General features: G+C 39.0%; 1 protein-coding gene and 1 long non-coding RNA gene across 11 annotated transcripts in view; one reads left to right on the top strand and one right to left on the bottom strand.

The window, feature by feature from the left end:
• PPP6R3 (protein phosphatase 6 regulatory subunit 3) overlaps nucleotides 1-7,710 on the top strand; it is a 52,461-nt gene extending 44,751 nt beyond the window's left edge. For 5 of the 9 annotated variants that reach the window (XM_039551849.1, XM_039551850.1, XM_039551852.1 and 2 more), the window contains 3 exons: nucleotides 2,076-2,093; nucleotides 2,430-2,552; nucleotides 4,515-7,710. In XM_039551849.1, the coding sequence (XP_039407783.1) occupies nucleotides 2,076-2,093; nucleotides 2,430-2,552; nucleotides 4,515-4,566 (193 nt within the window). In that variant the 3' untranslated portion in view covers nucleotides 4,567-7,710. The other 4 variants (XM_039551851.1, XM_039551853.1, XM_039551848.1 and 1 more) reach the window with 2 other exon arrangements.
• A 9,605-nt stretch (nucleotides 7,711-17,315) lies between these two features.
• LOC109143693 overlaps nucleotides 17,316-23,658 on the bottom strand; it is a 36,910-nt gene continuing 30,567 nt past the window's right edge. For both annotated transcript variants that reach the window (XR_005602088.1, XR_005602090.1), the window contains one exon: nucleotides 17,316-22,417. This is a non-coding gene — a long non-coding RNA (uncharacterized LOC109143693). The remainder of the gene's footprint in view (nucleotides 22,418-23,658) is intronic.

Here is a 23,658-nt window from a genome sequence, read left to right as displayed (position 1 = left end):
GACATGCAACCCTCTTCTCATTCTTTTAGAATAACTTCCTAGTATCTGTCCCTATTCTAGCTTTAAATATTGAAAAGAAATTGTCAGTATGTCTTGAAAATTGCTTAAAAAAAACAACCCTGATTTCAGTATAAGAAACTTTTCCAGTGTTAGTCCTTACCTAATTGCCTGTTGTTTAAATTAGTTTGACTTCATCCTGTTAGTGGTAGGAGATAATTCCTGAGCCATCCAAAATGAACAGACCTTGAAAACCAAACAGCTTTCTGTCACTCTTGCTTCCATCCTTTTGATTCTCTGAGTGACTTAACTTCTGATGGTTTTTCAGCACAGAGGAGGGAAAATTTGTGACTGCACAGTGCTTCTAAATCAAATGGCTTTGATAGAGGAATGAACCAAAGCAGTTTAGAGAAGTGGGACTCTGTGCAGATTGATATGACATGAAGCCGTCCATAGAGCATTGCTGATTTAGCAAATGATGTTTCTGCTCTGCAGTTTGTTCGGTCTTTTGCACAATGCTTTTACATGGTCTTCACTCTTAGATGTTAGATGTTTACAAATTTGATTTAGTTATCCATGGTGTCTTTAAACTTCTCCTTAAACTACTGGTTTAGCTCACATGCACTTTCAAGTTGTGTGACTTGTCATACTGGTGCAAGAGCTAACATGAGGAGGCAGAATCTGGTGACAGTTCCTGCCTACCTTCATGGAATTACCTGCTGGAACTGTAGTTAAAAGGACATAGAGGTGCAAAGGAAGGCAATATTCTAGAATTGCCCTAGTCAGAAGGGACACTGAAAGTTTATCTGGTCCAAGCTTTTATGGGAAATAGAGCCCAGATGAGATTACCTGGCACTCTGTCCAATTGTATGTTGAAAACTTCTAGTCATAGGGACTCTGGGATCTTGATTTGGAAGGGAAATGTTGAAGAAACATACAAGGGGGCTCAAAGATGAGGTCTTACATGTAGAGACTGTTCTGCTCTGATAGAGATGTGCAACTTCATAATGAGTCAATGCTCAAGTGGCATTTTTAAAACCAGCTTGTTGGGAAAAGGTCTAAATTAAGGGACAGTTAGAGTAGTGAGAGAAAGTCCTACTCTGACCTGTTTGCCTTTCAAAGTGGATGCTTCCAGACATCAGCTTTATCTAGGTTTCTGTCAATAGAAAAATTGATGGTGTCGAAGTCAGCATTGAGGGGATTTATAAGCACAGTAGTTAATTTGTGGAAAGCTACAAAGGACAAAAACGTGATTTCTGAACTTAGTTCAGAGTGGAGAATAAGAAGGAAGAATGCTAGCAGAGACTGCCTCTTTAAAAAAATAAATAAACCAAGGACACCACTTCTGATGGTGATGGTGACAAATATTTTATTTGGAAGGAATGCAAAGACTATCAACGCAAATGAGATGGGGAGATTAGATGGGGAAAACTTGATGAGAGATTGCAATGCAAAAGACAGTATTTTTGCAGGCTCTGCAGGATAGAAGGAGAAAAGAGAAGGATTCATTGAAATTTAAAGGATCCATGGAAAGGAGAACTGTGAGAATAGGAAGAAAACCAGCAGAGGAGATTGGCACTTCTTGAATAAATAGATTTGTTGCCACAGAGGTATAAGATTGATGTTTGTCTACTTCAGAGCTACTTTATAACTATCTCTTGCAGGTATATACGCTCAAATTTGTATTTTAGTGCACTGATAATGGTGTGACTGAGGTGGAAGAGGGTGGAATAGAGAGGCAGAAAAGTTTGGGTTTAGAGGCAAACCAGAAGATTTGTTTGCTAATGACTTTTGAGGCTGCCTGGTTACATGTACTGTCTTATATAGTGTGCGTGTACAGCTTTTTCACTGAACTTTGTTTGATTTTGTCTACAAGAGGAAGTAGCTGCAGTCTTTGTACTCCATAAACCATACATAGTATTCACTGTGGAGTTACTAGGGAGTTTATTATGCAAGATAGTGATGAGTTAATGATTTTGCTGATATGTTTCATGGACAGACTTTATTAATGCCAGTTTCTGAGGGAATCTTGAATTTCTTTTATACTTTCTTCCATTTTTGCATACTTCTGGCTTCAGAGTGTTGAAATCCTATCGGTATGTATAGTAAAGGATTGTGACTGTGATTGTTATCACTTCAGGCATCACATACATTCCTTTTTTCCTTTCTGATCTTATTTGCAATCACTGTGTTTCCTGCCCTTTTATCCAGTAAAGTTTTAATGGATGTAAACACCAGCGCATCATTAGGTGTTTGTAAAGTCTAGAGCCATGTGCTTGATCTTCATGTTGCAATCATAACTTAAAATCCATTTGCATGTGAAATATGGACCTGTCTCAGTTTTCTTCTGTTGCCTGAAATTCCCTATAAATAAATTTAAAAGTTAAATACATTAAATAACTTTTTGCCTTTGTTTTCTTTTGTTTTTTAAGTGAGGAAGGAAAATTGACTACCTCGCAGGATCCTTCTTGTAAATATGTAGTAGAAGAGAATACAGAGGTTGCAGAAGAGGTCCCTTCAGGTCTTCAGCGTACTAACAGCAATCCAGAGCAGAGGTAACTGCATTCAAGGATGCTTTCAATTCTCTAAATAGCAGGCTGTGTGCTTTTGTAATAGGTTTGATCTAAAGAGATTGAGTTTAGTTTGATCTAAAAATGTGCTTGCGTTTATTTTATTAAATTCTTACAAGTTGAGTTTTCTGTTGATTCTAAGACTGAGTCATCAAAAATCTATTTTTTTTGCAGAGAGTTGTAAATATCCCCATTCTGTTTTGTGACAATACGTTGCCAAGTTAGAATAGTGAATTGATGCGCAGAACTCTACTGCATGTTCTGATTATACTGTATGTAGACTAAAAAGATGTAAGCATGTTTCACAAATACAGATTCTGGTTTTTAAGACTTGTTTATGAGCCAGTATTTAATCAGCTCCTTTCTTTTAACTTTCTTCTCTGCATAAATCTCAAATTTGATCAAGAAGGGGATTCTAATCAGAAAATACTTAAAAGTGGGAAACCCAAAAACTCTTTCACAGCCTCTCCTAGAGATACTGTCTTTATCTAGATGACAATATTTTTTTGATGCTCATAAGCATTAAATTGTCGGGAAGAAGTCCTTGGGTAATGGTGATTACCTTTTGAGTAAAGATGCTTGTCTGAACCAATAGAGGGCTGTCAGAGCTAGCAGTTCGCTAGATTGCTTCTGAGTTGTGGGAAATATCAAGGAACTCCTTTCGTTGAATCCTGCTGGCTTCAGCAAATCTCAGGACTTTCTCTAAAGGTGGCTGTCACAGTAGATCCTCATAAGTACAGGATAAATACCAAGGTAAACATAATGGTGCTTTTGGGGCTCCATGTATGTATGACTAGTGGAAGGAGTCCCCTAGGTTGGTCTCTGGCTGGTGGCTAGCAGGAATAATCTCTGCTAGGAGCCCTGTTATGTCATGGACTTTTTTCTGGTTAATAAGTGAGTGACGGTTGTGCAGACTGTCACACTTCCTGTCCATGCAGCATTTGTTTCTTATCTTCCAGGTTTCTCTAAAAAATGTTTGCCTTTGTCTAGTGCTGTCTGTCTTCTCTCTAATGTTTACGTATGTTTTTTAAAAAGTGTTTTTAGAGCTTAGCAGCCAAAGACTTAGCTAGGGGGCTCCTGCTGGTCATGTGCATGTAGAGCACGGACCCCAGAGTGGCTTCTCTGTGATGTCCACCATCAGAGAACAGGAGTTACAGGTAACTTTCCTCATCTGTAGTTTCAAGCAGTATTTGCATTCTTTTAGAGAATCTTCAGATGTATTCCATGGACTTGCACTGAATGGAAGTTGAGATTTTTTTGCCTCTGTTGCTTGCATATTTTTAATGTCCTTATGCATTGGTTTGATCTCTTCATGCTAGTCTAGAGCAATTAAGCCCATGTTTATACTAAACTCCATCTAGAAATGTATATACCGTTACTGTTTTCACTCTGGAAGGTTTGCTCTCCATTTTCCTCCATACTTCATGAATGTTTCATCCCAATGGACTGACATTCGAAGTGTTTGTGAAAGGCTGTTTGTAGATTAGATTAGTAACTAAAGCAGTCTTTTAAGACGCTGTTGTTTTTCCTGTTGTGTCTTAGCTGCTGGCTTTCCAGTGCAACCTTAAATACTCCCAGTATCACATTTTGCCTCACAGAATAAGATTTGGATAAGTATCAGAAATGTGCTCTTTATTAGTAATTCTCTGACATACCACATCTCTAGAGATCACTTAGTATCTCAGTTAATGAAGATCACGCATTCTTCAGTGGTGTGCTCAGTTAATTGAGTGCTACGCTGAATTAGGAAACAAGGACTCCAGAAATGCTGGACTGCAGAAGATAATTGGGATGAGCATGTTCTTAGCACGTTTCCTTCCTTCAGTTCACAGGTTGTGCTATGCAGGATCTGGGGCTGCTGGTTTTTGGTTTGGTTTTTATTGCACCTACCTGAATTTGCTTTGAATCTTTCCTGTATATTTACATTTGGTTTTTTTGGCCTCTTAGGACTGATCAACACACCCATTTAGGAGAGGCAGCTGTTAATGGCCCTGTATGATATGTGATGTCTACTACCTTGGCTGAAGAGAAAGAACTGATGTCCAGGTGTTTGAGTGTTTCTTGAGGATATCATCTAGACCCTGTTGAAGCCAGTCACTGCTGCACTAATTTCGCAAGGAATCAGGACCAGCAACATTTATATTCTAGATTTTAAGACATTGTACAGAAATTCATAAGTGTAAAAATATTGCACATTGAGAAATACCAATAATTTTTGCGTATGTTTATATTGTATTGTTCTAAATAATGGGGGCCTGTGAAATAAGATCCTGCTACCCATGTAATGATGACAGTAGTGTTACTATAGTTAAAATGGCTGTAAGAATAGTTTTATAAAAAAGTGAATACAAAAATCTAATGTATTTGAGACATAACTATTTGACGATTAGTGTGACCAAAGTATTTAGCAGTTTTCTTACATTTTTCACCTTGTAAAAAAGAAAAAGAAAATTCATGTTTTTTCTGAAACTGAAATGCCCTATAAATGTTATTTTGGTTGTTTTAGCTTACAAAAGTGATTTAAATAAGAATTTTTTGGTGTTCAACATTTTACAACAGGTTTTTTAATTGGTAATTGTTTTCTGTATTGTTCAAAACAGATCAAAAAATGTAAGTCTATTGGTAGAGATTTAAGTATTTATTGCAACAGCTTAGTTGACAAATTGATGTTACTGTAAAGCCATATGTTCTGTTAAGTCTAGTTTGCTTGAAACAATACCTTCCAGGTGAAACACTAGAATATTTGGAGTGCACATGGCTTGTTGTGTTTAAGTGGTTCACCTGCCTTCTAAACAGTTCACCAAGATTTAGTTTAATACCAAGCATTATACAATGGAACATTTCAGAACAATCTGCGTATTTAAAACGCTATAATCCTTTTAGACAAGTCAAGTAAAAGAAATGCCCGTGCTGCTAATGTAATTACAGTACATGCATTTTAAAAGTAAATAGTGTTTTTAATACAAATTTTGGCAGCAGAGCATGTTAATTGTTAATTTCACTGTACTGATCTGTGTGAGGCTTTCATTTGTATGTTCTAAGCCAGTTTTTTCACAGCTGGTTTGTGTATATATATAGTGATTATGGAAACTAATTCTGTGTAATTTATAATTTTCTATGTCAGTGTAAAATTCCAACAGCCTTCTCAAACAAACAGAAGCAATATACTGTATATTGCCACATTGTCTGGTGAAAGGGTTAAAATACTCCTGCACTTTTAGACGCAAAACCATTTTTGTTTCTGTAATAGTTATATTCATTTATTTTTTACATCATTTGTTTTCCTGACCAGTATTTAAAGCCAAAAGGATATTCTAAACAATGGCCAATGATTTATTCTAGAAGGCGTCCCAAGCAACGTGCCTAAACATTACATTGCATACAGAAATAAAAAACACACATGTATGTCACTGCCCTTATTGCTTTCTCTTTTGCATTTTCTGCAACGTTCAGTGCACTTGTCCGTGGAAATTTTTGCAAATTGATCAGTTGTGTGAAAATGAAGGGGTAAAACCACAATGTCATAGGAATTGGTAACTATGGTTGCCCTTTTATTATACATTATAAGTGATGGGATCCAGTCAGTTTCTAAGTTTTCTGTCTCAGTTCAAAATTACTTTCAGATCAGCTTGACCAAAACTATTTTGTGTGTTAGCTTTAAGGTTGGCAGCTGTCCTCAGTTTCTGATCTGTTACTGAAAAAGCAGCTTTGGAAACAAAACTGCTCATTTTGACACATGAATTGCAGTCAAGCAGAAATTCCAAATGCAGGCAAGCAGCAAGCTGGTTTGCATAAGTTTGATGCTTGTAAGGAGCGTGAATCCTTTCCAGCGGAGCCATTTGTCACTTGCTGAAAAGTTGATTTATCTAGCTCTGTAGCCATGAAAACTGGAGAACACAGTAGTTGAAGTTCAGTCTGGGCCCTGTTGCCTTCAGTTCAGCAAAGTTACTTGTCCTTCTGTTTGTGATCTGTCCTATCAGTCCACTGTTTTGAGGAAGTGTAGGGTGTGTTTTACCCACTCACTCTATTACTTGCACAAGGAATCCTGAACTTGAAAGCATTGGAGGTGTGGTTGGGGTGGGGGGGGAGGGGCGTGTATGGGTGTGTGTAAACACGCCTCTTTTGCTGTCTTTTATCAACACTGCTGCTGATACGCTGCTCATGTAGCCTTACAAATGTTTGAACGTACTGGGAGAATCCTGAACAGCTGTTACCCAACCTATTTAATCAGATTTGACTTGCATGCAATGGAATTTGAGTCTTCTTTATGAACAGGTATTTTAATGCATTTTGCAGCATGGACTAAAGTCTAATACCTTTGTACAGGTTTGAGTTCCTACAGTATTTTTAGCAGCAATAAGGATGAAAATGCCTTGAAAGGCTTGTCCACTGCCACATTCCACAATGCTCTTTGAAATGACTAGAGGCTCAGTCACTTGAAACTGAGGAATATTTATGTCAGTTGATGTCAGTGGGCAGTGGATTTAACCCTCGGGATTTCTCTGGTAAAGGATTTTTACTCAAGCAACAGTCTGTTTCAAAACTGGCTAGACAAGTAATATCTGTAGTAGCTCATTGCCTCTTCCCAGCTGGCAGAGTGGATGAATCATGCCTTCTTGACCAGTGAAACCATTATTTTTAAGTGTAAGCCCTGTATGAGTTTTATAGCAAGATTATTCTAAAAGCATAAGCCATCATCTTGACTAACATTGCTATTAGTTTGCTGAAAAGATAACAGGATAGTGGAAACAATCTCATTATGTCATTGTACATGGAATCCCGTGTGACCATGCTCTTGAGTGGGGTCTACATTTTTGCACCTATTAAACCTTGTATCTACCTCTTGAAAACAGTGAGTTCTGTGTTGTCATCTGCATATTTCTGTGGAAACTTACTGTGACATTTCATTCTTTGTGTGAAATCCATTGAGGAGAATTGTGAGGAAGATGAATCAGGTTCTTATTGTCTGTCATTATAAACTTACCTTTCTGTTCAAATTAGTGTTAATTTCCTCGGAGATTTTGTTTTCTGACATATGTCTCATACAGTTACATCAGGAAGTACTTACTGTATATAACTGGCTCTATTAATAGACTTAATCACTTCTGACTGTCTCAGAATAAATAGTGCTTTCTCCAGTGTAGTATAAGTGCTTTGAGTTTCATTATGGAAGTGTCTGTATTGCCTCCCAAACCAGGATGGAAAATGGCTGTTACTGCGGCAGCAAAATGCCCTTTTTGGTAAAGTTCTTAACATCTGTCTTTTAGTTTCTGCATCTTCCTATTCCATTATTGTTTGAGAATGGAAGGAGATGAAGACAGTAAAATTAAAATAAAAAATACTCTTATTGTAAAGATAGGCATTTTTCTGTCTCCTTTAGGTAGGACAGTTCACAACATTTTTTGGACTTGCTCAGACCTTGTTCTGCTATTTGTTTCAAATTGTGATTTGTCCTCTGTTTAGTCTTGATTAATGACTTGTGTCTAATCACGCTTCCAATGATATCCAAAGGAAATCTGTATGCTTCTTAATGTGCTGCCACAAGCTAAAGCACTAACAAGACCCAGACTTTGCCTTGTGTTTTGCTGATGGCATTTTTCTGAATTCTTTTTTAGGTGAGTCTGGGCTTAGTGTTTGTGTACTTTTTATTGGGGAGGGGAACTTTTTCTGTATTTCCGTCTTCTCTAAGTCACTAAGTACCTTGCAAAGTGAGGTGGGATTCCCTTTATCTTTCTGGTCATAGCTTAAATACTGTAATTCTGATTCTAGGGCCTTGTTCTGGATTTGAGTTGTGTATGGTGTGGGTGCTTTCCTGTGATCTGTGTTTTCTGTGTCTCAAATGATGATTCTGAAGACTGTAATTTAGATCATGATTGTCTGTTGTATACAGCCTCCCAGAGTAAGAAAGTTACACCTTGCCTTGTATAGATTGTGTATAGGTTGTATAGATTTTGTCGCTCATGTCTCCTGAGATTTAATGCTTACCCATTTGCACAAGGAAAGTTTATCTGGTTTTCTCACTACTTTGATCTGTGGATGATATTTAGGTAGATGGGTGTTTGATTCTCAAGAGTCTAATAGACATCACTTTTTCAGATGGAACCTGGACCTGTTACGGATCAGTTAGTTTTGCTTTTAAACTCCACTATGTGCCACACTTACTACTTTCTTACCTGGGAGGGGTTCTTCCATTCCTGTTATGTACACCAGTTATCTGTCAAAGGTTGTCACAATTTCATCCTGGGTAATACACTAACCTGGCTCTTCTGCCAGGGCACTGAAGCCTGACTGCAGACATTGCAAATAAAACCTGCTTTTCCTTACATCAAACAGAATTGAGTGTTTGGGAAATCCCTCTGCTATTTTTTCAAATGAAAGATAAAAATTGTTGACTGTCTTCTACTGACTCTCACATCAGACAGAGGCACAATGTTGCTAAGATAAGCTAAGACTGCTAAAACTCCAGTGACCTTGTTTCTGTTGGGAGTTCTCCAAAGCACTTTTTCTCCTATATGTTTATATAAACAATTGTTAATGCTGTATTTGTTAAAAAGGATTGTTTTTCTTGAGTCACTGCTAAACTTAAAATTCTGAGATGTGCTTTCAGATGAGAAGGGCTCTGCTTTGGAATGAGCTATAGTGGACTGTGCATATTGGCAGACAAGGTAGTAAAAAGGAACTGTAAGATATTCATAGGACTGTAGGGCCCTACTGTTTCTCTATAGTTCCTTCAGAATAAAGTAGCTTGAAAAGATACAAGGGCTGACAAAATGTGCCACTTTCCTTTTAATGCTGGTACTTTGCTTGTCTAGTTTGAAATACTCCAAAGACAAATCTCTGAACTTGGAAAGTGGTGGGTGACTCCCTGGTAAGTAAATTGTTTCAAGCTTTAGTTACACAATTCATATGGAATTCATACTTACTTCTATGTACAAGCAGTTCAAATAATTTTTAACTAAACTATTTAAATAAATATCTATAGATTCACGCCTGTGTGCATGCACATCAGTGTGTGGGATATATTCTCTTAACATGGCTGGTGCAGTGCCAGTGGTGCATTTCCGAAGTGCACTGAACTGTGGAATACCGGGAAGAACAAAGAGATACTTGTGCACAGGTTACAGCCCATTCTGAAGCAGTTCAGGCTTGTGTCTCTGTGTGTGCAGACATTGTCAGTGGTCTCTTCACAGCCTGAAGGTATCTTGATGGGAGGAGGTACTGTTGCCTCTGGTGTCTGAGGCAAACTTCAGCTTTTGTCAGATGATTTCTCTGATGCTCTCTTAGTCCAGCTGCTTGATAATATTTGAGCCTGTGGTAAGGCATATCCAACTGGGAGTCTCTTTCACGATCTCAATTACGATCTAGAATGGAATAACTCAGGAAGGGACTTGGATTGCAAAACTAAGTGCAGGGCAAGGGTTATGTTAAGCATGAATTTGTACATGTGCATGCTTGGTGCTCTTCCATCTGGGCTGTTCTCCAATATCCTTTTTTGTCATATGAGAAGGTATCGACTATGTGTAAAATGACTAACCAGTTCCTTCAGTGAGAGAAGTAGATGCTACTTCCGGATATGTTTTTGTGCCAAGTGTCTGAAAAGGCATAAAGAAAGAGATGGTGGTGTAGTGTGACACTTGTACAGAAACTCGATCATCTCGTCACACTAAAATATTTATTGGGAGCAAGAAGTCTTCGTGTTCACAAGTGTGCAAAAAGGTTATAGGTAGGCAACCCTCAAATGGAAAGGTGATTACTTTCAAGTATCAAGATACTGGCTTGAAAGAAATAAAGCAGGGAAATGGGAAAGCCTTGAATGCAGGGGAAGGCAGTTTGAAGTTCTTAATCTCAGGCAAGGTCTCGTTTCACTTTTTGGTCATTGCAATGCTTCAGTGAGCTAGAAAAAGGTGAAATCTTTCTGGCTGGCTATCTGCCTATGAAATGATGGATTGCTCTAAACAGGAATCCTCAAATGGCCTTGGGCTCCTGGGAGAATTCTTTTTCATAGTTCATGGCAGTGATGCCTGTGGCATGTTATTCATGAAGGGAAAAAATTTTAAGTTGTGAGTTGCAATAGGAGGAAAAAATACGCACTAATGAAATCATCTGAATAAGTTGATTGAAGTCAGAATTTATGCTCATGGTGTGGCTGTGTGTTATGTAGTGACATCTGACCCTCTGGAATGTGAGGATTCAGAAACTTGAATGATTGCTGCTGCTAGACAAAATTAGAAGGCTTTGTGTTAACATCACTTGTCTTATGAAACCTTCCTCTGTCTAAACTTGGTCTGAGGCCTGTGAATTTAGTCTTCATTTCCTCATAAAAGCTATGACTGATAAAAGATATGATGGCATTTGAAAGAGCAACTAGTTCATTTTTAAGATTATTTTTGTGACTATCTTAATGTCCAGCCATGGGTGTCATCAAGGTAACCCACAGGCACTTATCTGACTGTAGGACTTAGTATGGCCTCTGGACTTTTGATTTGCTCCAGCTTTGATACAAAACAGTATTTCACTGCTTGAATACTGCTATCTCTGACAATCTTCATTGTATGTTTTTATGACAAAAAGTCTTCTTTGACCTCAGAGCAGAAAGGGTAATGGAGCAAGAATGACTTGTTTATAAACAATGTACGGCCTTGGTATGTGCTACAAACCTCTAAGAATGTCTTAGAAACTCAAAAATAAGCATAAAGTTTTCTATTAGCTACAGCTTTCTGTTGAGGAGAAATAAAGGTAGCGAGGCTTACTGCTAAGCTGACAGGCATTTATTAGGTGTTCAGTTTACTGACTGTGTCTGAGTCACTCTCTGCTGCTGCCATAGCAGCTTCTGTGGTGGCTGAGGATGGAACTGATGAAATCCTGCAGTAATAATACTTGAACTTTGAAACAAACCACCCTTAGTTTAAGAAGCAAAGGGGAGAGCAGAATCCATGTCAGTACTTCCCAACCCTTTTCATTAGAAGAGGCTTGTATCCTTTTTCTCCAAGTGCTTTATCAGGATAATTTCTTGCAGAAATCAAGGAAGAGGAACCAGTGCTAGAGATGGGTTTTTTTTCTACAGTCAAAGGATGAAAATAACAAATAGGGTGACAGATAAATGTCTGCAGGTTTTGAATTATTTACCGGAAGCTCTTCCTTACTCTACATTAAGAATGCGGGCAGTATTGCATTTGTCATTCCCTTTTGCCTGATGTCTCACGGAAGATTTCACAGAACAATTTGGGATTGTGGAAAGATAGAATGAACAGTTATCAGGACTGCAAAACCCACACATACTCAAGACATAGGTGTTTATGAAGTAAAAGTTCCTTTTTCATAGACGTTACAAGTTAAATAGATGTGATGGCTGCTAAGTAAAAGCTGAAAGGTAATTAAATATATCTCTTATACAAATCTTCGTAACAAAGACTAGAATTTCACTTCATTCTAGATCAGTTTGAACTCTGGGTCTGTCACATGCTCTGTGGAAAGCTCAGTTTAACTTGACTTCATACAGCATAATTACAGATCACTGATGCTTAAATTCTTACTCTATTTATCCTCCCTGCCCTCACACTTCTTGAGAAATGACAAAATGTTAGAAATCCAAATACGATGTATTTTTCCTCCATGGGAGACTGAAGAAGACTAAAACCAAAATAATACTTACTAAAATGCTGGAATCAGGGAAGAATATGAAACTAAGAGACAGGAGAAGAAACTGAAGAAATGAAATGGTGAAGAAATGAAATGGTAAAGAAAAGAAGAAAAAGTTCTGAACTGAAGTGAAAACGACAGAAGTGCATGGGATGACATGAAGTGCAGGGAAATGGACTGAAGCTTGTGGAATGGATCCTCACTGAAATGACAAGATTTCTTTTCATGAAATGAAGAATTTATTTTCATATTAGGAAATGTAATCTTGAAATCAGAGAACAAAGTGTAACAGTCTGGAAAGTAGGTATGATCAAATGAAATGCAATTGGAAAAAGAAAAGAAAATCAGGAAACGGAGTGACTACATCAGAAAAGAGAGTGACTACAACTAAATGTACTGAGATGAAATGAGGGCCAGTGAAGAGGACCGAAACTTGCCAAAATTATACACATTGAAATCCTGAAATCTGTGAAGAAAGTGAAAGGAAGAGACAGGAGAAGAAATTGAAGGAATGAAATGGTAAAAAAAAGAAGACAAAATTCTGAACCGAAGTGAAAACAATAGAAGCGCATGGGATGACATGAAGTGCAGGGAAATGGACCGAAGCTTGTGGAATGGATCCTCACTGAAATTACAAGATTTTATTGCCTTTCATGAAATGAAGAATTTCCTTACATAACAGGAAATGAAACCTTGAAATCAGAGAACAAAGTGTAACAAACAGTCTGGAAAGTAGGTATGATCAAATGAAATGCAATTGAAAAAACTAAAGAAATCTGGAAATGGAGTGACTATGACCAAATATATGGAGATGAAGTGAGGATCAGTGAAAAGGAGCAAAACTTGCCAAAATTATTTACATTGCAATCCTGAAATCATGGAACAAAGTGAAATGAAGAGAGAGGAGAAGAAGTTGAAGAAATGAATTTCAAAGAAAAAGAAGATTCTGGACCCAAATGAAAGCAGTAGAAGCAAATGGGCTGACATGAAGTGGAGGGAAATGGACCGAAGCTTGCAGAATGTATTCTCATTGAAATTGCAAGATTTCATTTCCTCTCATGAAATGAAGAACTTTTTTTGGCTTGTGTGTTTGACTGCTTTTGTCTGACTGAGTCAGTCTGTGTCTGCCTGTGCCTGTGAGAGTGTTTGTGTTGAGTGGTTCTAACCTTGTGTGTTTGTTTTTTGCTGGTAAGTTTTTTCAACTAATTTTTAAAATTAGAATAAAAAAACAGCTGGGTTATTTTTTTTTGTTTTTCTCTCACCTGGGTTTTTTTCTCTTGTTCCTGGCCGGTCTGCCAGGTGATGTTCATTGCCAAGGTTTGGGTGCAGACCGTGCTGGGGCTGGGGTTTTTCAGGCAGGACGATTTGTTTTGAGGCTCCCAGGATCTGTGTCTCCATGGAGTGCTGTGAATGTGCGCTGATGGCCCGTGGTGGTGCGGAGTAACGGAGCGATTGACATGAGAGCGAAGGTGGGTTGGTGTGTTAAGCTGAAGGAGGTGTGTGTGGTGGATGAGTGTTATGTTCTCTGTGGGCTTTTTTTTTGTTTTGGGTTTGCTGTAATAAAATTTATTAAATTTTCCAGGAATAGAAAAATGGTTATATTGTGTTGATGTGTATTTGGCTTGTATTGCTCTGTATTGTTCTGAATTTGCCGCCGCATTTCCATGTATCGCTCTGTAGGTAAATTGTACTTTTACCAGTGTGTATAGGGAGTGTATTTGTTACTTGTATTGCCTTCTGGTTCGGAATTGTATAGATTTCTTTAGAGAACTGAAGCAAATTCAGTATACACAGATAATGTTTTGCATTTTACTGCCTTGTGTTTGTGTACATTGTTGTTTCCGTGTGTTTTGCTGAAGTGTAAGTAAAGTAAGTAATAAAGTTGAATAAACCCTAATAAAGATAATCCACCCCCCAACTAAAGGTAACACCCCTACCCACCCCCTTTCTGGTTCCTGTCTTTCTTTGTTGTGGTTTAGTCATTTTTTGTCTCTTGTGTGTCCTCATTTACTTTCTATTTCTAACTTCATTTCTATTTCTGACTCTGTTTCTGTTTCTGACTCTGTTTTTCACTCTGTTTCTAACTCTGTTTCTCTGTTTCCTCACTCTTCTTTCTCTGTTTCTCACTGTATTTCTCTCTTTCTCACTTTATTTCTAAATAAAGTGAGAAAATAAGAAATGAAGTTTTTTTTTCCTCTCTAGCTTAAACTAAAAAACAGCAGTAGAAAGTTGCACTGCTCCTAAGGACTCCCTTTTAGCCCTCGCAGCAGCAGCAGGCAGCAATCCTCACAGCAGGACAAGACCACACCAAAAAGGGAGGGATGACAGCGACAGGCGGGAGAGTGACAGGTAGGGGTTGGCGGCTGAGCGGGACACAGCAGGAGTGAGGGGCACAGGACACAGGAGTAGGTATGGGTACAGATAGGGTACACTAGTTAGGGACCAGAGTAGGGTCAGGGTCCAGGCTCCAGAGCCTGGGGTCAAGGGTCAAACCTCAAAGGTCACAGGGTCAGAGGTCATGGGGTCGATGCCTGGGAGTCAAGGGCATGTCCCTTGCCCATTAGCACCCCTCTCCTCATACAGCCCTGCTCCTGCACACCATGCCCTCTGGCATGGACCCCCCTTCATGCTGCCTCCAGTGCTACTCCTAACACCACTCTCAGCAGCACCCGTAATGATGCCATTTTAGGATGACATGAAGTGCAGGCAAATGGACCAAAGCTTGCCGAATGGATCCTCACTGAAATCTTGAAATCAGAGGACAAAATGTAACAGTCTGGAAAGGAGATATGATCAAATGCCATTTAAAAAAAAAAAGAAAATTTGGAAATGGAGTGACTACAACCTAATGGTTGGATTGGGATGAAATGAAGTGCAGTGAAAAGGACCGAAACTCTCCAAAATTATACTTCTTGAAAGCCGGGAAGAATGGTAAATGAAGAGACAGGAGGAGGAATTGAAGAAATGAAATGCTAAAAAAAGAAAAAATTCTGAACTGAAGTGAAATCAATAAACTAGAGTGGGATGACATGAAGTTCAGTGGGGCTTTGTACAGTTCAGTTGGCTTAGATAGTAGTAGCCAATAGTTCAGAACCTTTGGAGCTGCACAGCCAAGTTGCTGTACAATGAGAAGGGAAAACATGACCACTCATCCCACCCATGGCATTCTTTCCCCCCACTATGCATTTCTGCACACTTTATAAGTATTTAAATGTTTCTAAATCAGTTCCTGTGATACATTTTACTACTGTCAGTATCTTTAAAGGAAGGCATTTGTTTAGTTAAAAGATCCAAACTTTTTTGGAATAGGTTAGAGCTGTTAACTAAGAATATGAACACTTAAATGGGTTTGAGATCAAAGCTTTTGTTATTTTCATCAAGTTTTATAGCTATTTACAACTTCAGATAATCAGTAGTAGTGGCATGTTCTCCAATAGCTGTTAATGTGATATTAAAAGACACAGCTGTCCTTCCAAAACCAGGAAAGGGAAAAAATGGAGCCTTTTCACAATTTGAGCATGCACAGTAAACAGAATAGTAAAACTCCTCAATTGCACATATCATCCATCACACTGCAATCACTAATAAAAATCTGACTGTTGTGGCTGTGAAAGAATAAGGAACAAAAAGATGGACAATTTTATCTTTCAAGAAATTTTTAAAAAATTCTTAATTAAGTACACCAGAATAATCTTACTACTGTGAACTAACTCCGTAATTAAAAAAAAAAAAAAAAAATTAGCGGTTTTGGCTGTAGTAATGAAGTACCACCAGGGAATTTATAATGCTCCCCAAATGTTAAAATTAAAAATTTCTGACAAGTTATTAAACTGAGATTTAGTGAGAATTGGGCACTTTTGTATTGGTGAAAAGTTTTCTGCAGAAAGCACATTTGAACGATGACCAGGATAACACTTTTTGTGAATGATCGGTGTGTTGTTGGCATCAGCAAACATTTTTAGTTGATGTAAGACTAACTTGTGTTTCTAACATCTAAAACCTTGATTGCCTATACCCATCTATTAGTGCCTTGTCATATTTATTTAATCTGAAAGAAGTCACTTAATTGGTTTTTATGTTTGAGAAGGCAGTATTCCTGAGCTGCACGAAGTAGATCCTGAGTGATTGTCATGGTTTGACACTGGCTAAAAGCCAGGCACCCATAAGAATTGTAATGAAGGGTTCATAAGCTAAGGATCGGGAAAAAAAACACTATAAAGGGCAAAATAGGTTCAAACTTAAACAGTCTAAAGAAAATTTATTATTAACAGAATTGAAAGAGGGTAATGAAAACTAAAATAAAATTTTAGAATGCCTTCTTCTTCCCAGCCCCTCCCTTCTTTCCCACTGACAGCGCAGGGAGATGAAACATGGGATTTTTTAGTCAGTTTCTCACTTGAAAAATCTTTCTTCAGTTCGCTTAGGGAAAGGAGTTTCCTTTTTCTGTTGTGCTGTGGGGTCCTTCCCACGGGAGACAGTTCTCAGTGAACTTTTCTAGCATGGTTTTAATTTTCACAAATAACAGTCCTGCCTGAGCTGCTGTAACCCATGGGAGGTGCAGTCTTCCCAAAACTGTACGTCATGGGCAATTTAGTTCATTTAGTCTTTTAAGGAGAAGCTGCTGTAGTTTGGAAGCAAGGGCTCTCTAACTCTGGAAACAAGGGTCTTCTCTCTGTTCGAGTTTCTCACTAGATTACAGCTTTTCAGCATCCAGTTGCTCCAGTGTTAGCTCCTCTCCCTCTTTCTTTACTGACCTCGGTGCCGCCATGTTGGTTCCCCTCACACGTCCTCACTTTTTCCTCTTCCCTGACTTGGAAGAAAATTCCAAGTTCTGTTCTCAAGTTCTATCAATTGAGAAGTTCTTACAGGGTTTCACTGTGCTGAAAAGGTTGATCTCGTCTGTGCTCCGCGCTGAGGAGTCGCTCACCATGTTTCCGCTACTGGCCATGCGGCCCTGCCAGCACCACGTGAGCCTTGCCACTGCTCCTGCTTTTTCTGCCCGCAGCACGACTGGCTAGGAGCAGCTAGGCAGGCCCAATTTGCTGTGGGCCGTGCCGGGCATGGCAATAGCCAGAGATCTGCCGGGATGAACCACACTTCTCATAGAGATATGATGGAACTCCGTTTATTCTATTGTCAGACCCATAGTTATACCCTAATTCCCCAAGCACGCATAAGCAAGCTCCATACTATTGGGTTACAGCTACTGTTCACGCGGCCTTTGATAGCAAGCGATTGGTTACAGATTCATATGCACGCGACTAACTAACGTAAGTCTTTCTCTTTCTATGGTCAGCATCCCCCTCCCCAACATCCTGTTGCTTGCCACATCAGCATTGCTCCTCTCTTTTTTCCCTAGTCAAGGACAGTTCACTAATATAGCTTGGATTGCGCACGTATACATGTCCCTATTCACTCAGCCATTTCCCTACACGTGGTGCTGGCTGCAGCACCACGTCCCCGTGGCCACACCCAGCATGGCCACGGCCACACATGGCTGCAGCTGCGCCGAGATGGTCCCTGGCAGCCGTGGTGGCACATGGCCACGTGGCCACTCCCAGTGCCAGGAGGGCTCCAGCCGTGGCACCTCCCCACCCCTTGAAAAAAGAAGAGACCTGTGCATGTTTTTTCCTTCTTAAATGTGTCATAACAGAGGTGTTACCGACTTCTCTAATTGGGCACCAGCAATATGGCCATCTTCAGAGCCTTCAGGGGTTGGCGTGGCTGGACATAGTAGAAACTTCCAGGAGCTTCTCACTAAGCCACCTCTGTGGCTTTTCCCACTCCCACCAAAGAACCAAGCCATGTAAAACTAACACAGTGATCCTCTAGAGGAACCTGTCTCTCCAGTGGTTATCAGGAATGCCTAGGGAAATAGCTGGCATGTGTAATGATGTAATTACGTTAACTAAAATGGAATAATACAGACCGTCCTTTCACAAAAACAACTTTTCTCTCCCTAGAATGCTCCCATTCCTCCATCCTTGTGACAATAAATTGACTTTGTGTTGGGGAAGGCAAGAGAAAGACCAGCTACATAATTATACTTTCAAATTTCCTGCTTCTTAGTCAGCAGAACACTAAGTACAAATAAAATTTAAGTGATATTCTTTAACACTGAACAGCACTTACATAAGAAGGAGTGTGCTGCATTTCCTTCTCAGGTAGGTCAGCTTGCCCCTTAGTGCTCTACTACCTGTTAGGCTGGTAAGTAACTTTGTAGAATGCAAAATCCAAAGTGAGGGCAAGAATCATAAAGCTTTCAAACTGAAAAGGATAACAAGATGAATCAGTGACTAGAAAAGTTAAAAGGAGTTAACTAACTATCCTATGACATCTTAAAGTAGCACCATATGAATCAACTGCCTCAGATACATAAGAATTCTGATCAGTAGTTTTAAAAAATTAATTTAAATGTGTGTTCTGCTTCTGTTGTTAGGATTAGCTTTACAGGTCACAATCCCATTTGTAATACTGAATCTCACAGGTTCGTGGGGCACAACTTCCCTTTAACCTTCCACATTTGCCAAAAAAGATTGCACTTATCTATTTATTTTCTAATTTTATTCCTTATTACAACCTATGCTTACTTGTTATTAGCTTGGTATCCTTAAACCCCCATAAAAATAGGCCCTATTTCTGTGATTTTCCCCTCCTCTAGTACAAAGTAGCATTTATCAACCAAAACCAGTTACTCTCTATTCTGCTCTTGACAGGCAGCACTGATGTCAGAGGACTTTTGACCCTCTTGAAGGCAGATTATAACAAATACATCACTGTCTTAACCAGTGCAGAGCATCCACCCAAACTCCCTGAAAGCAATCATGAGAAACTTAAACTTGTTCCTGTCATTGCAGTCTCTCTTTTGGTTACAGACTACGTGGTTTCTCTTCATAATCAGTCTCAACATCAGTTATTTTTGTGGTTGCATTGTATATGATCATGTGCACTCTCTTTTCAATCATAGTAAACTTCTGTAGCAGAGAGTATCTGAACTTGGGTCCTGAAGTCTTCAGTTATAAAACACTCTCCCTAACCACCTATGCCCAGTCACCCACAAGACCAGGAGTCCTAACTGTGCTCCCTGGACAGTGTTTGTCAGTATCTGAGTTCACTCTATTGGAAAGAAAGAGTGAACTGGTTTTTAGTGGTGCTGATGAGCTCAAAAAACAAATGCAGAGTACTCTTGGGTACACATGGGTAAAAGCTTGGGGGTTTTTTTAGAGATTTTGCAGAGGTAGGTTACTGATTTTGTGTGCCCAAGCAAACAGGATTACTGTTTCCTAAAATACAAGTACTGCTGTTGTTACAAAGGCTCTGGGAACTTGCAAAGTTTTCCAAGTCAAAAATGGAAAAACTCCAGAGTCTTTGGACTTGTTATGGCTTAACCCCAGCCAGCAACTAAATACCATGCAGCTGCTCACTCACATAGGTAAAAGTGAGCCATGTGAAAACTGCCCTCTGAGCTCACAAACAAGTTGCTTAGATAATTTAAAAAAGATATTATGAAGTTGATGTTGTAATCTGGTAAAATGAAAGTTAATACCTGCAGTTCTAGATGTGATTTCAAATGTGTATCCTTGATTTTTACTGGATCTCTCAAAAACCCCAATAAAATGAAACCATTTGTGGTCTACATAAGCAAAAACTGTCCAAGAAATTGAAGCTGATTCAGAATTGGATGTTTTGTTATTGGTAAAGATCAGGCTCTTTACCTCTTTCCAATTAAGTTTTGTTGTGAAACTTAAGATTCTTCTATGAAAGAGTGCTGATACCATCCTCACATTAACCACAGAGCTGGGTCACAGTGATGCATATGATGCATATGAGTAAAATCATGTCAAATCCCAAATTTATGAGGATTTTTATGAGTACATCTGGAACTTAGAAAATGAAAAACAATGAAAAAAAGTCATGACCTTATCATACTCTGAAATGGGATAAAAAAGAGAAATTGCAATCAGCTAGGTAACATTTTGAATAATGGACATAGAACTGAAATCTGAAGTGGAAAAAGTCAGGAAAATTGCTGTAAAAAAAAAAAAAGAGAGATCACTAGAGCTATTCATAGAGCACATGTTCCCTTTCATTGAGATATCTCTCTAAGTTGGGATGGGTTGGTTTGCCTTTGCTGATCCTGAGGTGACAGGCTAGCTCCACCGTTTTACATAGTCCATGAAACTGTGAGCTGTAAGGCCAAACATCAACTAAACATAAATCAATAAATCCAAGCAGCTGGACAAAAGCAAACTAAGAACTGTAGCAAACAGATTAACACATGAAATATTTACTCCATTCATCACAGGAAAAAACTGCAGCTGGAGAACTGGAGAACACTTTTGTGTTTCTAGAAAAATGTACCCATTTCGACAGAGAAAGCTATGCAAATTGGAGAGGTCTGGTAAATGTAACTCATGAAAAACACTTGTATGAATTATTGGATAATTTTGGTCTCTAAAAGTCCATTTTCAGCCCCCTGATTCTTGATAATTTAACATTTATCTTTTTGGATTGACACAGAAAATAATTATTATTCTATTTACAGCTAAGAGTTAGTGTATGGTGCAAAAGCTTGTCTTCCTGAAAATGATTTATTGCAAATTTCCAAAACAAATACAAAATGGATCTTTTGACTCATCCATTTTATGGGGAAATACAGTGTGCAGTCTAAATTGAGAAAATGAATGTTCTGTTACAAATATGTTCTGTTGAAGGGAATATCAGACTATATACAAAAGAAGGAAAATGCAGATTTCTAATTTAACTGAAATCAAGCACTTATTTCAGAATAAATGACTTGGAAAGGCTTCATATCTTATTCTCTACTATGCAGTTCTTTGTTTGAAAAAAGAAAATCAACTTTTTTTATCATCTATTGTAGTAAGAGAATCTCTGTTTCAACAATATCGGAAAGAACACCAATGCAGGCAACAGACAAGTGATTTAAAACAGATGTGAAATTCCCTCTGTGTAGAAAATTATAGGCACTGGTGATGACATTAGATGCATATGACTAATCACAGTTAATGCTTGCTGTTGCCAATTAGCTTTATTAGCACAAGCAATTTGAGCACAGCATGACATTACTTTAATTACTGTAAGCAGCTTGTTCATTTATTGAGCAGTATGCATTTAGAAAAGGGTTATTCTACCTGAAAATTAATCACAACCCTCTTTATCATTAGAATTTCAGGAACACTGAGGAAGAAAGACTTTGCCATGCAAATAGAAAAAATGGATGATGAAAGTCTGGCAGTAATTTTAGTATTTTACTACTATTTTACTTTCTTATAAAAAGACAAAAGCTATTGTATGATTTCTGTCTGAAAGCTGGACATGAGTGAGACAAAATTACTACCATTAGAGTTAAGACAAGACATTATGACCATTAGGTGGTAGCAATGCAAAAAAAATCTTATAAAAGTGTGCAGCAAAAATAAGGCTAAAAGTATCTAGGACAGAAAAACCCCAATACAGACTCCAAGCTGCACAAGAAACTTATTTTCTCCTTTTCATATTATGTGAAGATAAATTTGTTATCTGTGACATAGGTAAAAATTTGCATATCAGAATACAGTCTTCAAAGGGCGGAGGATGCAGCATTTCACTAGCAAAATGCAAAAAGAGTCATCGTGCAATTATGTTACTCAAAATTGCTATGGCAAATGAAACAGAGCTGCATTATGACCTGATTGCATTTGCACCACCCCACTGCCTCACAAAACTATTGCAGGAATGAAAATCATGGTGTTGTGGAAGCAAGAATTCAAAATTAGATTTCTTTTTTCCTTTGTAGTTTCTCGTAAGACTTTAAAATATCTCAGAAATTTATATTTCTTAATTCAAAAGGTAATAGATTCAAGAATCAGAACATACCTCTCCTATATTTTATGTCTGTAGATATTTTGAGCTTGGATCAGGAATCATATTATCCATGTTTTACAATAACTATTTGCAATCTTTCTTTTAATCCTTCTGTTGCAAATCTTGTTTTGGACAAGATATTCACTGTTCAAAAATTAACTTAGGTCTTAAAGAGAGTCCTTAGCAGTTGTTGGCTTCTGTGCTGCTGTTACTCTTCTGTTCATCCACAGTTCTTGCAGAAGCAGTACTGCTAGAGGAAGTAACGTCAGTGGCTTGTGCTGTGTGGGCTTCTGTGGCATGGCCACACATAATCAGCCATGGACTCTGCTGAGTGCAGCGAATTCCTGCTGTGGGATGAAAAAGGAGCAGGTGAGTAAAGGCCAGCAAGGCTGACAGGCTGGCTTGCCCATGGTGGTGTAACCAGGTAAGGCTCATGAGACCTGGAAGAGGTTGCAGTGAGATGCGGAAGTGTCAGGCTGGATGGAGCTGGGTGGCCAACAGCTGCTGAACATGAGCCCGCAGTGCCCAGGTGGCCGAGAAAGCCAATGGCATCCTGGCCTGTATCAGGAACAGTGTGGCCAAAGGACCAGAGCAGTGATTGTCCTCCTGTACTCAGCACTGGTGAAACCATGCCTCGAATTCTGTGTCCAGTTTGGGGCCTCTCACTGGAGGGAGAACACTGAGGTGCTGGAGTGTGTCCAGAGGAGGGAAGCAGAGCTGGAGAAGGATCTGGAGCAGAAGTCTTGAGAGGAGCAGCTGAGGGAGCTGGGGGTGTTTAGACTGGAGAAAGGGAGGCTCAGGGGAGACCTTACAGCTCTCTACAACTGCCTGAAAGGAGATTGCAGACAGGTGGGGGTTAGTTGGCCTCTTCTCCCAGGTAACAAGTCATAGAACAAGAGGAAATGGCCTCAAATTGCATCAGGGCAGGTTTAGATTGGATATTAGGAAAAATTTCTTTGCTGTAACAGGCTGCCTGGGGAGGTAGTAGAAGCATTATCCCTGGAAGTGTTCAAAAAAGGTGTGAATGCAGCATTTGCTGTAATTTAGCAGGGGACACAGAAGTGCTGGGTTAATGGCTGGACCAGATGATCTTGGAGATCTTTTTCAGCTTAGGTGATTCTATGATTCTAACCACAGTGTTGCTTAAACAGAGGTCAGGTGACTTAACACTTTGGTTTTCCTGTTGCCTGTGTCAACAAACCTCCTGTGAACTGTCATTACATTGAGAGCACAAACACAGATTATGCCATTGTTTTGCACTGTGCAAAGCTGTGCATAGTGCTCCACGTCTGCCCTTCAGTCCCAGGACATCTCAGATCTTCCCCTTCTGACAAAACTGAATTCACCAGCTCAAGTTTCTTTTCAGTAGTGTCAATGATTTGATTACACTTGCATGAAGGTTTAACTCTGATGATACACCCATGTCCACAGAAGAAGATTTTTGCAGGCAGAGCACTCAGATAGTGGATACTGCTACACTTGGTTATAAACCATTGCATTAATCAGGCTGATAGATTCTCAGCCTAAAAGATGTAGCCTTCAAGCCAAAAATAGAAAGGAAATGATCATGGCTGTTCCTTCACTTGGC

The sequence above is a fragment of the Corvus cornix genome, chromosome 5, assembly GCF_000738735.6.
Source record: "Corvus cornix cornix isolate S_Up_H32 chromosome 5, ASM73873v5, whole genome shotgun sequence".
Classification (NCBI taxonomy): Eukaryota; Metazoa; Chordata; class Aves; order Passeriformes; family Corvidae; genus Corvus; species Corvus cornix.
The sequence above is the reverse complement of the archived record's forward strand: the minus strand, read 5'-3'. Positions and strand labels throughout refer to the sequence as shown.